General features: G+C 44.0%; 1 protein-coding gene across 1 annotated transcript in view; it reads left to right on the forward strand.

The window, feature by feature from the left end:
• The window catches only part of LOC126424620 (luciferin sulfotransferase-like), a 65346-nt gene that overhangs the window by 28185 nt on the left and 21497 nt on the right, over positions 1–15664 (forward strand). The window contains exon 4 of the mRNA XM_050087357.1: positions 12760–12880. Within this exon, the coding sequence (XP_049943314.1) occupies positions 12760–12880 (121 nt within the window). The remainder of the gene's footprint in view (positions 1–12759; positions 12881–15664) is intronic.

Below are 15664 nucleotides of genomic sequence, written 5' to 3' on the forward strand. Positions count from 1 at the left end.
TCAATGATGCGTTTAATTGTTAGGCGGTTTGGTGGTTCTGTTTCAAACTCCCGCTTCCACTGACGTTGCACTTCAACGGCATTATCAAGCTTGAAAAACCACTTCACAATATATTTTCCTTGCTCGGATGTCAAGTGTGCTTTAACCATCTTTTCCTCTCAATACCGAGACGAAAGTACTAACATCTGTTGAGCCAAAGAACATACTACAATACGCTCTTAGCTCAAATCGAACGACAATATCGATATCTCGATAGAGCCTGACAAAGAGTGTATACATTTTTCTGGAGGACTCTGTATATAGAGGGTGTCTCGTAAGTGTATACAGAAACGTGACAGGATATAGAGAATACGCCACTGAACAATTTGAGATAGGGAACATCAGGTCGGAGAAGCCAGTTTAAGGAAATAATGGCTCAAATGGCTCTGAGCACAATGGGACTTAACATCTATGGTCATCAGTCCCCTAGAACTTAGAACTACTTAAACCTAACTAACCTAAGGACATCACACACATTCATGCCCGAGGCAGGATTCGAATCTGCGACCGTAGCGGTCACGCGGTTCCAGCTGAAGCGCCTAGAACCTCACTGCCACACCGGCCGGCAGTTTAAGGAAATATGGAAGTAAACTTGTCTACCGCTTTGTCTAGCGTTACTGTTTTCCAGCTCACTTGTGTATGAGCTAAGGAGATGGAATCAATTGCCAGAATTATAGCCGCCTCTGAGGTGATTCGAAACATACCAGGAACAGATGTCAGGATGCGTCAGAATCAAATTCGCCGACGTCCTGCTTGCATTGAGGTTGATGGCTGTTAGCTTCAGCAGATTTTGTAATGTGCAGTATGTTCTTTATCTCAATGATGGTATGGCTCAAAATGGTTCAAATGGCTCTGAGCACTATGGGACTTAACATCTGTGGTCATCAGTCCCCTAGAACTTAGAACTACTTAAACCTAACTAACCTAAGGACATCACACACGTCCATGTCCGAGGCAGGATTCGAACCTGCGACCGTAGCGGTCACGCTGTTCCAGACTGAAGCGCCTAGAACCACACGGCCACAACGTCCGGCAATGATGGTATTTGCAGTTTACTAACGTAAATAAAAAAAGTACACAGTAATGTGATTTTATTTCTGTTAACTCATTAAGATACATGCGTACGTGGTGTATATGTATACGAGGTGCGGCTAGAAAAAAACCGGACTGATGCTGGAAAAAACATTTATTTACAATTATTTACAATTTCATGTTATCTCCTTCAATGTACTCTCCTCCTCGGTCTCTACACCGCTCCATACGAATTTTCCACTGTTCATAGCAATGCTGCAGATCATTTTCGGTAAGTCCATACATTACTTTCGTCGCTTCTTCTTTTACTGCTTCAACAGTCTCAAATCTAGTTCCTTTCAAAGCTGACTTGACTTTAGGGAAAAGAAAAAAGTCACAGGGGGCCAAATCAGGTGAGTAGGGTGGATGATCTAAGATGGGAATGTTGTGTTTTGCCAAAAACGTCTTCACTGACAACGCACTGTGAGCTGGGGCATTGTCTTGGTGAAGGATCCATGACTTTTTTCTCCACAAATCGTTCCGTTTTCTCCGTACTCGCTCACGTAGGGTAGCCAGGACGCTAATGTAGTAATGCTGATTCACTGTTTGTCCCTCTGGTACCCAATCAATGTGCACAATCCCTTTGATGTCAAAAAAAAAAAACAATCATCATTGCCTTGAATTTCGATTTTGACATTCGTGCTTTTTTTTTGTCGTGGAGAATCAGGAGTTTTCCAATGCATCGATTGGCGTTTAGTTTCGGGATCGTAAGTAAAAAACCACGATTCATCGCAAGTAATAACATTTTGTAAGAAGGTGGGATCACTTTCAATGTTTTCCAGGATGTCAGAACAAATCATTCTTCGGCGTTCCTTCTGTTCAATTGTGAGACACTTTGGAACCATTTTTGAACACACTTTGTTCATGTTGAAACTTTCATGAAGAATCTGCCTAACACTTTCCTTGTCAACTCCTGTTAACTCAGACACTGCTCTGATTGTTAAACGGCGATCTTGTCGAACAAGTTTACCGATTTTTCAATGTTTGCATCAGTTTTTGCTGACAATGGTCTGCCAGTGCGAGTGTCATCACTGGTGTCTTCGCGGCCATCTTTAAATCGTTTAAACCACTCAAACACTTGTGTTCGCGATAAACAATCATCGCCGTACACTTGTTGTAACATTACAAACGTTTCACTTGCAGATTTTCCTAGTTTGAAACAAAATTTGATGTTAACACGCTGTTCTTTCTGTACACTCAACATTTTCCGACGCACAGAGAAAACGTCAACTACTTAAAACAGACGCCACGGGCAGACTGAGTGCAGGAGGCAGATGAAACTCGAGCAGTAGGCGGAGCGAGAGTCACGTGACAGGCCACGCGACTTTCAGCCTTATTGCATTCGTTTTATTGTTTCACCAGTACTAGTCCGGTTTTTTTCTAGCCACACCTCGTATATGTGTGAAGATATATGTATAACTATATATCCATATGTATGTATTCCTATATATGTCTGTGTATAATCAATTTCAAAAACTGCTGTAAATTGACTAAAATAAAACATAACCGTTTTGTTTGCACCGTGATAACTTCGTTTTCTGTCAGAAGTGTGCGCTAATGTCTCTTCTTGTGTATCTCAGTCGAGAATTCAAAGAAAACTAACGCATTATGGTCATAGCATAGTACTCTTTCTCTTATGGAGCAAAACTGCAATTGTATACATGTTACCCATGTCTTGATTTTTCGTCTTACACCTTCCACAGTGTCACACAACATAGCATTAGAGGCCATCTGATACAGACGTTCGGTCATTTTCTAGCTGTCACTGTTACACCACAACAGCGTGATTATCCATTCAACTTCCGTGCTATGTCACAGATCTGCACTCCTGTAAACTTTAGTAAAACTAAAAGTATGAACGAGTGGGAAACGACCGCTCCACCCCCGTTCTCAGACTCGTCATACACATGGGACTACAGCGGGAAGGGAAGAAGTCAGATAGCAGCGGTGCCTCGCTTTACAACGTTTGCAGCCCTCGACGCTGGACCTGTACTCGCATGCTTCTGTTCTCTGGTCCACATCTGCTCATCCATACTTTTTTTTCTTAGTCTACAAGAAACCGCCACTGTGGTTCCTTTTGAAATGACATGGCCGATTGCTTTCGCCATTGCGATCTTGGATGTACAGTCTGTTGAGAAAAAGTGTGGTTGGCATTACAAACAGACGGTAAAAGATATTGCCTTACAGGGAACCTTTGTTATTCATGCTATGACCGTAATGGATCAGTTTTCTTTGTATTCTCGACTGAGATGCACAAGAAGACACATTAGTGCAGTTTACGCATTGGATTCTGAAACTGTTTTTCCCTGTATCCACTCCAAAGGTCCGAAATTGAGTCATGCTGCAGCGTCTAAATATAGACGGAAAGCAAAGTTATTTGTACTAAAGTTGGTGACACGATATAAATTGGTTAAAAACGTGGATGAATTTGACACTGCCCTGTACTCATGTCTCTTCCTGTGTAACTCAGTCAAGAATTGAAAGTAAACTAATGCTTTATGGAAACTGCACGAAGGACGAACGTTTGTTCTATTGGGCTGTGAAAGTACACACATAAAAAAAATATTTGCATTACCCTAGTTCCCATAACAAAAGGATAGTCGTTGACTGTGGATATTGTATCACAGACACAGTCCCTTTGACTGTTCAGAGATATCACTAAAACCGCCCAAAGGTGTAAACAACCATGCATGAACAGCGCGTATTAGACGGAGGGGGTCCGACAGTCGATCGGTTCCGGTCATTCCACGAGGAAGGAGGTACACGGCTCGTGTCGTCTGTATTCAACCATGGCAAGACAGTCAATAACGCGGTTCGATCGCGTCCGCATTTTTATTTTGTGCTAGGAAGGGCTCTTAGCAAGGGAAGTGTGCAGGCGTCTCGGAGTGAACCAAAGCGATATTGTTCGGACATGGAGGAGACACAGAGAGACAAGAACTCTTCACCGATGAGTGTCGCATATGCCTTCAACCAGACAATCGTCGGAGACTGTTTGGATGTAACCCCGTCAGGCTGAACGCCTTAGACACACTGTCCAGCGAGTGCAGCAAGATGGTGGTCCCCTGCTGTTTTGGGTGGCATTATCTGGGGCCGACCTACGCCGCTGGTTGTCATGGAAGGTGCCGTAACGGCTGTACAATACGTGAATGCCATCCTCCGAGCGATAGTGGAACCATATCGGCAACAAATTGGCGAGGCATTCGTCTTCATGGACGTCAGTTCGCGCCCCCATCGTGCACATCTTGTGAGTGACTTCTTTCAGGATAACGACATCACTCGACTAGAGTGGCCAGCATGTTCTCCAGACATGAACCCTATCGAACATGCCTGGAATAGATTGAAAAGGGCTGTATATGGTCGACGTGACCCACCGACCACTCTGAGGGATCTACACCGAATCGCCGTTGAGGAGTGGGACAATCTGGGCCAACAGTGCCTTGATGAACTTGTGGATAGTATGCCACAACTAAGACTGGCATGCATCAGTGCAAGAGGACGTGCTGCTGGGTAATAGAGGTACCGGTGTGTACAGCAATCTGGACCATCATCTCTGAAGGTCTCGCTGTGTGTTTGTACAACATGCAATGTGTGGTTTTCATGAGCAATAAAAAGGGCGGAAATGCTGTTTATGTTGATCTCTATTCCAATTTTCTGTATAGGCTTCGGAACTCTCAGAACCGAGGTGATGTAAAACTTTTTTTGATGTGGATATTAAGGCGATATCATTTAACATATGTGTGTGTAACGCTGACCATTCTCTTACTTAACAGACTGTAGTCGGTCGCTACTGACTTTATTGCTGGTGATTCATTGAACCCTAATTTCCTCCTTTCTTTCTCTATAATACCTGGTGAACAACTCTCACTTGATGAATGGATTTCGCATTAACAGATCTTGTCTCACCACTGTACGTCAATGATGCTAATAAACACTAATCGTTAACCTCGACTTTTATGTGGGGTACTAATAAAATTTTCGCTATGACCTCTGAAAAATACACTCTGATCAGCCAGTACGTTATGACCACCGACTTACCGTTGATATAAACCCGCCCACGCGATATCAGCATCACCTGGCGAGAAATGACTGCCAGTAAGAGACGCGTACAGTGCATGTGACGTCAGTGAGCGTGCTGTCCATGCATAGAATGGGGAAGGTGCACGATCTATCTGAGTTTGACTGAGGACGGATTGTGATGACCGGAGGCTCGGTACGAGCATTTCGGAAACTGCAGAACTTGTCAGGTGTTAGAGGACTGCTGTGGTAAGTGTCTTCAATACATGATGAAACCTGGGTGGAACATCGTCCAGACATCGTGGATTGGGCAGCCACCCCTCAATACAGATATAAGACGTCATAGGCTGGGACAGGCAGCGAACTGTGGCGGAACTAACATCAGACTTTAGTGTTGGGCAGAGTGCAAGTGCGTCTTAACACAGTACACCGAACACTCCTAACAATGGGCCTCCGCAGTCGACGACCCGTGCATGTGCCAATGTTAACTCCACGACATCGGCGACTACGGCTTAAATCGGCATGTGACCATCTGCACTGGACGTTGGTGCAGTGGCAGAGCGTGCTTAGTCTCATAAATCCCGATACTTTCTTCATCATGATGATGGGAGGACACGAATCCTTCTTCCAGAGTCACGACACGTGAGCTGCGAGATGGAAACAAGCTGGTGGTAGCTCTATTATGCTCTGGAAACATATGTGTGGGCGTCCATGGGTACAGTGGAGCTGGTGTAAGGCATCATGACAGTTAAGCAGTATTGTACACTGGCTGCAGACCATGCACACCCCTTCATGGTGATCATGCTTTCCGATGGCAGTGGCATTCTTCAACAAGATAATGCGCCACTGCTGTTATCCAAAGGTGGATATAGTCGCTAGTAGGTAGGTGGTCATAGTGTTCTGGTTGATTAGTATAGTTACTGTGGTGTCACCGCCAGACACCACACTTGCTAGGTGGTAGTTTTAAATCGGCCGCGGTCCATTAGTACATGTCGGACCCGCGAGTCGCCACTGTGTGATCGCAGACCGAGCGCCACCACAAGGCAGGTCTCGAGAGACTGACTAGCACTCGCCCCAGTTGTACGGACGACTTTGCTAGCGACTACACGGACGAAGCATAGCTCATTAGCCGAGCCGATAGTTAGAATAGCCTTCAGCTAAGTCAATGGCTACGACCTAGCAAGGCGCCATTAGTAACGTTGCATGTATCTATGGAGTCTCACTTATATCGTCAATAGCGATGTACCAAGGATGGATTAAAGTTAAGTATTCCAGAAGCTACGTACTTTTCTTTATAGCATTCATTACGTATCCTGTTACAGATCTATCTCTTGCCTGCGTGAACTAAACGCGTGCCTTTCGGCTACTTCCGTGGCGTGGCTGTCTTGCTACGCCACAACAGTTACATAATTAATTAGCTGTTTGTTTGCACAGCTGTGTCTGCAGTGCTGATACACATTGTATGAGGGTTATTCGGAAAGTAAGGAACGATCGGTCGCGAAATGGAAAATACAGTGAAAATCTGATGAAGCTTCGCACAGATGCATTGGGCACTGTGACTAGTACGCCCGTCGATCGCATCATGTCGCTCTTTTCAGTTCTGAGCTCACAGTGAGAACGTAAAGATGGCTAGAAATTAGCGTCTCCCACCAAGTATGAAGGCCTGGCGAAAGATTTCGCCTGAAGCTATGCAATCGACATAACATAACTGTCATGCGATTCGTTCTACACGACAATTCTCGGCCGCACTCTGCAGGGGCAAAGAAGATGCTCTTGCAGCGTTTTCGATGGGAAGTGTTTGATCACCCACAATACAGCCTGTAATTGGCTATCCCTGAGGTTCATCTCTGCTCAAATGAGCCGCTGGCAATGAAGACAATATTTTGACACAGACAACGAGCTGCCGTCCAGAGTAGAAAATTGTCGAAAAGCACTGGCGGCTGTCTTCTATAACGAGGGAATTGAAAAGTTGGTACAACGCTAGGGCAGATGTCTAGGTCTGAGCGGCGACTGTGTAGAGAAGCAGCTGGAAGGTGTAGCTAACCGTTGCAAATAAAACAGTTTTGATTTTCACTGTGCTTTCCATTTCGCGAACTATCGTTCCTTACTTTCCGAATAGCCCTCGTAATTCGCATGGCATGTTACCATAGCATGCAGTTAGAGCCAGAATAGAATAGTGAAGCCCACTGATAAGGTGAAGTATCGTGTGTACAGCTATCATCAAATTATGTAGGGCTCCTGAGTAGAAACATATTCGCATCATGAGCGCTGGAGTAGTCCATCGCCCCTGATCTGAGCACTTCGAGCATTCCCTTTGCTGTCTTCACTACACAGCATGGCATCACAGTCTTAGCACATTGTAGGTACAGGGAAAGTTATTCATAATTAGGCACATGTGATTATATGCAGTGTCATTAAATTTATGTCCCAAGAGGCAAGCAAGGAAACAGAACTCCCATTATGAAGTACGCTTCAGCGAATAGCAGGGGCAGATTCCAATCGCTCAGTGAAGAGAATAAAGATTGAGGGGGGAAAACATTGCTACAAGTATTTCCCAAGGCTTCACTACTTCCTCAAAGATGAAAAAGAAGGAGAAAGAAAGTTGAAAATTAAGTAATAATAATTTCACGCAGCTCAATGGCCAGGTGAAGTTCTTTAGAGTGGCTGCCACTACAACTTGCATGTCCCTAACCTGCCCCAGACGTCCTACCAGAGAAAGAGCACCTATAATTTAAAGTGGAATCTGAACTATGTGTCTTCCAGGGGACTTCTCCCATTGTTGAGAGACTAGGTAAAGGCAGACTAAAAAGTGCTGTGTCTGATCAACGTTCGATCCTTCGACCTTGCCGTTTCCAGACACATGATTCACCAGTAGGCCACTAGGTCAAACATTTTATTTAGGTATTATTCATGAACAGGTTGTTAGACGATTGACACAGAATACCCACATAATATGTTGTTCTTTATTTACACTATATCATAATAAGAGACACTATCCATTACACTACATTTTTGTTATAGAATCATTGCTCCCGATTGGACTTGTTTTACCTTGGTTGATCGTTTGTTTATACGACTATTACTTTTCCGGTACTCAAGTGAGAACCTATTGACTTTGAACGCCTACATTTGTCGAATTATTGGTAATACTGAGACAACCTGGTAATAGGACCGTTTGTTGACTCTCTGGCTGTAGTCTAAAGGCTATGCGACATAAGCGTTTGATCCTTGGCTTCACCTCTCCCTGCCACGCAGTGGTCGTTCACAACAGAGACCCCACCTTTGCATTACCGTGACGTCGGCACAGCCAGGGGCCGAGTCAGTTTCTGCACAAGCCAATTAGTATCATGTAGCATCGGAATGTTGCAGCTGTCTCAGGTCAGACTGAATGACGTCTTTAGCGATCTCGATTGGTCAGACACAATTGCAACACATTTGCAGCTGCCGAAAACGAATTACCGTACGATACTCACTTTCTTCAGTGGCATTCGCCATTTTGTTTTGGATCCTCTAGCGGCGTTGTACGATATTGTGACGCCGAGTTTCCATGTGCACCACGCTTGTAAACGTGTACCTGCAAACAAACAGATACTTAATCAAGCAGCTCCATTTTTAAGAGGTGACGATCAGAACGTTATACATACTCCTTGCAGCCTACTGTTTATTTCTTTTACCGAGTATAGTTTCCGTGATTTCTTTCCATTAGTTTTCTTTCTGTTCTGAATTTCCTACTAACCTGACTAAATCTATTGAAAGCTGGAGCTGCAATATTGATCTACACTATGTTATCAAAAGTATCTGGACAGCTGGCTGAAAATGACTTATAAGTATGTGGCGCCCTCCATCGGTAACGCTGGAATTCAGTATGGTGTTGCCCCCTCCCGCCCCCCCCCCCCTCCTCCCTTAGCTTTGATGACAGCTCCCAGTCTCGCAGGCATACGTTCAATCACGTGCTGGAAAGTTTCTTGGGGAATGGCTGCGCATTCTTCACGGAGTGCTGCACTGAGGAGAGGTATCGATGTAAGTCGATGAGGCCTGGCACGAAGTCGAATTTCCGAAACATCCCAAAGGGGTTCCATAGGATTCAGGTCAGGACTCTGTGCAGGACAGTCCATTACAGCGATGTTATTATCGTGTAACCACTCCGCCATAGGCAGTGCATTATGAACAGGTGCTCGATCATGTTGCAATCGGCATCCCCGAATTGCTCTTCAACGGTGGGAACCAAGAAGGTGCTTAAAACATCAATGTAGGCCTGTGCTGTGATAGTGCCACGCAAAACAACACTGGGTGAAAGCCCCCTCCATGAAAAACACGACCACACCATAACACTGCCGCCTCATAATTTTACTGTTGGCAGTACACACGCTGGTAGATGTCGTTCACCGGACATTCGCCATACTCACACCCTGCCGTTGGATAGCCACATCGTGCACCGTGATTCGCCACTCCACACAACGTTTTTCCACTGTTCAATCGTCCAATGTTTATGCTCTTTACACCAAGCGAGGCGTCGTTTGGCATTTACCGGCGTGATGTGTGGCTTATGAGCAGCCGCTCGACCATGAAATCCTAGTTTTGTCACCTCCCGCCCAACTGTCATAGTACTTGCAGTGGATCCTGACGCAGTTTGGAATTCCTGTGTGATGGTCTGGATAGATGTCTGCCTATTACACATTACGACCCTCTTCTGTCGGCGGTCTTTGTCAGTCAACAGACGAGGTCGGCCTGTTCGCTTTTGTGCTGTACGTTTCACTTCACTATCACGTCGGAAACAGTGGAATTAGGATGCTTAGGAGTGTGGAAATCTCGCGTACAGACGTATGACACAAGTGACACTCAATCACCTTACCACGTTCGAAGTCCATGAGTTCCGCCGAGTGTCCCATTCTGCTCTCTCACGATGTCTAATGACTACTGAGGTCGATGATATAGAATATCTGGCAGCACAATGCACCTAATATGAAAAACGTATGTTTTTGGGGTGTCTGGATACTTTTGATCAGATAGTATATATATATATACTCCAGTATACTAAAATGAGTTGATCAAATGCCTAGTTTCTGAAGGGCTGTTAGTAAAGTTTTCGTTGAAAGCCGATCAAAAGCTTTCTCACAACCTGTAGCTCTGTACCCCATTTGTAATTTATACCCATTATTACATTTTATAGTTTCATTCACTTTTTTGTCGGAGCTGTATGTCTGTAAATAACTTCGATATTTCTCTTGTGCTACTTTGCATCACACTTCAATCTTTTCTATTGAAACACCGTTATCTCTACTCTCCGTTACAGTCTTTGTTCCTCGAATGCTTCATTCTCGTTATCCGGCATTACTTGCGTAATCTCATTATTTTCATTGTTAATTATCTGCGTTTCTGATTTACCTTTGTAGTGCTGTATGTTACCGAGTCATAAGTTATCCTAAATTTTGAAATATATTGCCTACACAATGTAAGTTTCTGTTTTGTCTTTTCTATAACGTACGTAATGTAATCTATTATATCTTTTCATATCTTCAATAAATAGTTTAACTGATACTTAGTTGCAGAAAATTGTGCACAAGTTTTTCTTCCTGATGTGTCATGTAAAATGAAATGTTTATTAAGGTAACAACCAACAAACAAAAAGAAAATCATGAATACTGTAAGAGGTATTGTCGTATGCTATATAGTAGCATGTAGTCTTTGTAATACGACATAAGAAGGATAAAAGCATAATGAATCAAAATTACGTACATTGAAGTAATAAAATAAATACAGTGTATTGAAACATTAAAACAGAAATATTATTATAAAGTACAAAAATGATATTGACTGATTATATCGTATAATAATCTTAAAAATGTATGGCATAGTACAATTTTTTTTACATATTAAAAAATGGGTATATGTATCTTTGTGTGTGTGTGTGTGTGTGTGTGTGTGTGTGTGCTTCACATCTCCTCCTAAACGACAGGACCGATTTCAACCAACACACATCCCTTACTGTCAGCCAACAATCACTGTGGGGCTAGGAACCACTTACCTATCACAGTTCATGAGATGTAACGTCATAAGCAATGAGATATGTGAAAAACTGAGGTGAAAAACGGACGCATCACGCATGACATTTTGATGAATTACATGTACTTGCAGTAAATTTCAGGGGCAGTATCCACATACGCCTCTAAATGCATCACATAAGTATGTCATAGTTCAGGAGATATGTCATAAACACTGGCATGAATGAAAAACTGCCGCGTTTAAATTTATTTCTTCTTTTCAACTGACTCCATTCGCAGATATTTTGCGAAGTTATATCATTGTATGACAAATAGATCCGGAGATAAGTCATAAAGATTGAGATACGTGAAAAACTGCCGCATCATGGATGACGTTTAAACTTATTACTTCTTCGCTACTAACTCTATTCGCAACATATTTCACTGACAGTATCCACAGATTCCGCTGAATGCAACTAGCTAAGTACTTCATTGTACGACACATAGTTCAAGAGATACATCATAAACACAAAATACGTGAAAAAATGCCGCAGTTTCCTTGAAGTTTTAATACATTTTTTCTTTACTAGTAAGAGACTCCTTCACTCGAGCCAGCTTAAGGAAATCCCAGACACCTGGCAGCGTTTTTGACAACTTTCATCTGCGAAGCGCTAACGGATGTACGCGTAAACGATAGACGTGCATAGAGCAATTAAGACGCATTGTCACTGAGACATTTACAAAATCGCGATGTAGACACGCGAAGAAACTGCGCAAAGCGTACAGAAATTGTTCAGCATCACGTTTTCAATTTGGATTCTCATTTTTTTTATTTTCATTTCAAATAGAAAATTGGCAAAATAAATATCCAGGCACTGACGGGTTTGTTAGCTAGTATTATAATAAAGTAGAGTATGTTGTTTCGATCTTCAGTCAGAAGACGTTTGCTGAAGCTCTCTCCACGTTTGTCTACCCTATGCAAGCTTTTCGATCTCTAGGTATCTATTGCGATGATGTTTGGTGATGATGTTTGGTTTGTGAGGCATTCAACTAAGCGGTCATCAGCGCCCGTACAAAGTCCCAATTTTTACACAGTCCAACTTTTTACACAGTCCAATCCAGCCACTGTCACGAATAATGATGATGATGATGATGATGATGATGATGATGATGATGATGATGAAATGATGCAGACAACACAAACACTCAGTCCCCGGGCAGAGAAAATCACCAACCCTGCCGGGAATCGAACCCGGGACTCCGCGATCCAGATGTAACTATTACAAGTTAAACCCATTCAACCTGCTTACTGTAGTCAAGATTTGGTCTCCGCTACAATTTTTACCTGTTCCCACCTCCAAACTCACATCCTGTGTTACCTAACTTCCTAGTCTTTCTTTTAGTCAGGTCGTGACACACACTTATTTTCTCCTCAGTTCGAAGCAGTGCTTCTTCCCTACTTACCCGAAATAACATGTTGAAGATTAGACAGGTGGTTTAGCAAATATTAATCTTTCCCAGTGGAGAGAAAAGGATGAAACAGTCGTGATGTAGGCAACGCTATTTGCTAGAAGATAGACATTGATAATTTCAGGGTAAAGGTTTTTCTATTACAACTGTAGTGCAATGGTGGCCATGTTTTGGAATGTTCCAGATAATATACGTGACTCGAAACGTGAAGGATGTGATCGTGTCTTACCTCAACCACCACCAGCTTTGGCTTGGCTGCTCTCTCACAGCGGATGAGTTTGCGGAGGGCTTCATGGAAAACATCCGTAAGTGAATGTTTCTGGTGCGCAGTAAGCAGTATTTGAAGAATCGGTTGGAGCAGACGAGGATAACATTATATACCATATTTTCACCAAGATGTCAGATGAGTGAGTGTGTACTGTGTGGTAGATGTAGTGGGTCTCACCAAACCGTGAGGAAGATGTGAACTTATTTCCGTCGTGTATGGGCTTAGGTTCAAGGCGGCCAGGGAAAGATGGAATGGATCTTCACTCTGAAATAAGGGCACGTTGTCTGGAAGTGGACTTCTTTGTTCACTTGCGAAATAAAACTCTGTTGGAGAGTAAAACACGAAACAGCGTTACCCCACACCATGCGTTATAACGTCTTAGCAGTCTCCTTAGCTTGCTGAACACAACCTGGTCGAGATATTGCTGCTCCCGCTCCGCCTGTCCCACTTTTCGATGATCACCATACTGAGGTCATCCACTGTGTGCGGGCTTCAACTGGTCAAGGGTGTGCTCAGTCGACTTCAGATCAGCTGATATGCATGGGCATAGCGTTCGCTTCATTCCTTGGGTGTTTACGAGGAGGACGAATCGATCACTGAAATGTCGACTGTACGGCTGGACATCAGCTTGGAGGGTTCTGTCTCGCCACTACTGAGTCCTCAAATTGCCCTCAATAGATGTGGCCTACATGGATACTTGTTACTGGAAGCCCAGAATATAATCAACACTGCTGGACCTGTCGGACTGCATCTCTTGGACATGTATTACTACCTCGAGTACTATGGTGTAGCTTTGCCTTGGCGCAAATTAGGGTTCTAGGCCACCAACAGAGCGTAAGTACCCTACACTCTATATATAAGCTGTCCAAAAGGATTGACAACGTAACAGACCACTCTGTACCTATGCTGAAGAGCCAAAGAAACCGGTACACTTGCGTGATATCGTGTAGGGCGCCCACTAGCAGACAAAAGTGCCGCAATAGGACGTGGCAGGAGCTCGACTAATGTCTGACGTAATGCTGGAGGGAAATGACCCCATGAATCCTGCAGGGCTGTCTAAAACTCCGTAAGAGTACGAGGGGTTGGAGATATCTCCTGAACAGTACGTTGCAAGGCATCCCAGATATGCTCATGTCTGGGGAATTTGGTGGCCAGCGGAAGTGTTTAAACTCAGAAGAGTGTTCCTGGAGCCACACTGTAGCAATTCTGGACGTGTGGGGCGTCGCATTATCCTGCTGGAATTGCCCAAGCCCATTGGAATGCATAATGGACAATCCGTTTCCAGTTGGTAAGAGCTGATGAAAGGGTTCGAGTGTGGCGCAGACCCTTCGAAACCATGGATCCAAGTTGGCAACAAGCACAGTACAACGTAGAGATGACTCCGTAATGGTGTAGGCTGTGTTTACATGGAACTGACTGGGTCCTTTGGTCCAGAGTTGGAGATCATTTACAGGCACTCATGGACTTCATGTTCCCAAACAACGATGGAATCTTTATAGGTGACAATGCGCCATGTCACTGGGCTTAAGTTGTTTGCGAGCGCTTTCAAGAACATTGTGGACAATTCGAGCAAATGATTTGGCCACCCAGAATGAATTCCATCGAACACTTGTAGGACATAATCGAGAGGTGAGTTCGTGCAGAAAATCCTGCACCAGGAACACTTTCGGAATTATAGAGGCAGCAAAGCTAAATATTTCTGCAGGGGACTTCCAACCACTTTCTGAGTTCATGCCGAGTCGAGTTGCTGTGCTACGCCTGGCAAATGAGGTCCGACACAATATTAGGAGGTATCCCATGACTTTCATTATTCAGTGAATGTTCTCAGCAGGAAAAGTTGTACAACACATACAAGCTGCAACGGCATGGAAAGGTGATGGTGTTCTTCTGGGCACCGTGGGAATGAAGGGAAACGAGTAAACTGACATAGGAGCCAAGAGGACTTGTAGGTGTAACTCAGTTGAACAACACGCCGTCCTCATACATGCTGTGAACTCGCTGTTGAGCCGGGAGGTCATGCTTTAATTGAAGGATTATTGGCTGGAGGTGAGGAACAACAAGCAGTGAGTTGTGAAACCAGCTATCCACACATGGCATTCCTCCTTCCAGTCTCTGGCGAAACAAAGTTCTACTAATGTTTAATGGAATGTTATATTTTAAGCAAGTGCACTTTGTATTCTGATGAACAGGGTGTTCCAACTACATGCTTTAGTCATATTGTGATTAGGACATCGAGCATAGGGTGAGGCTGAGTGATCCAGTTCACACCTGGAGGCGTCAGTGACAAAGCAGTATATGTAATGACATTTATTTATCATCTGTTGGTTGGTTGACTCAGGTGGAGGGAACCAAACACCAAGGTCATTGGTCCCATCAGATTAGGGAAGGATGTGGCAGGAATTTGGCCATGCTCTTTCAAAGGAACCATCCTCGCATTTGCCTGAAGTGATTTAGGGAAATCACGGAAAAGCTAAACCAGGATGGCCGGACACTGGTTTGAATAGTCATCTTTCCGTATGGGTGTCTAGTGTCTTATTTACCATGCAGAGTCTACAAAGATAATAAGTTCTTCAGAGCTGCAGTCGGCAGCTGGGTGCCAAGGCATGTTCTGTGAAGAAGTGCTGATGCCTTATCATTAAGACATGATATCATCAACACAAGTGTCCGCCCCCATTAGCTGAGTGGTCAGCATGGCGCAATGCCACGTCAAGGGGCCCAGGTTCGATTCCTGGCTGGGGCAGGAGATTTTCTCTGCTTGGGGACTGGGTGTTGTTGTCCTCATCATCATTTCATTCCCATCTCCGACGCGCAAGTCACCGAA

Source organism: Schistocerca serialis, chromosome 10, assembly GCF_023864345.2.
Source record: "Schistocerca serialis cubense isolate TAMUIC-IGC-003099 chromosome 10, iqSchSeri2.2, whole genome shotgun sequence".
Lineage (NCBI taxonomy): Eukaryota > Metazoa > Arthropoda > Insecta > Orthoptera > Acrididae > Schistocerca > Schistocerca serialis.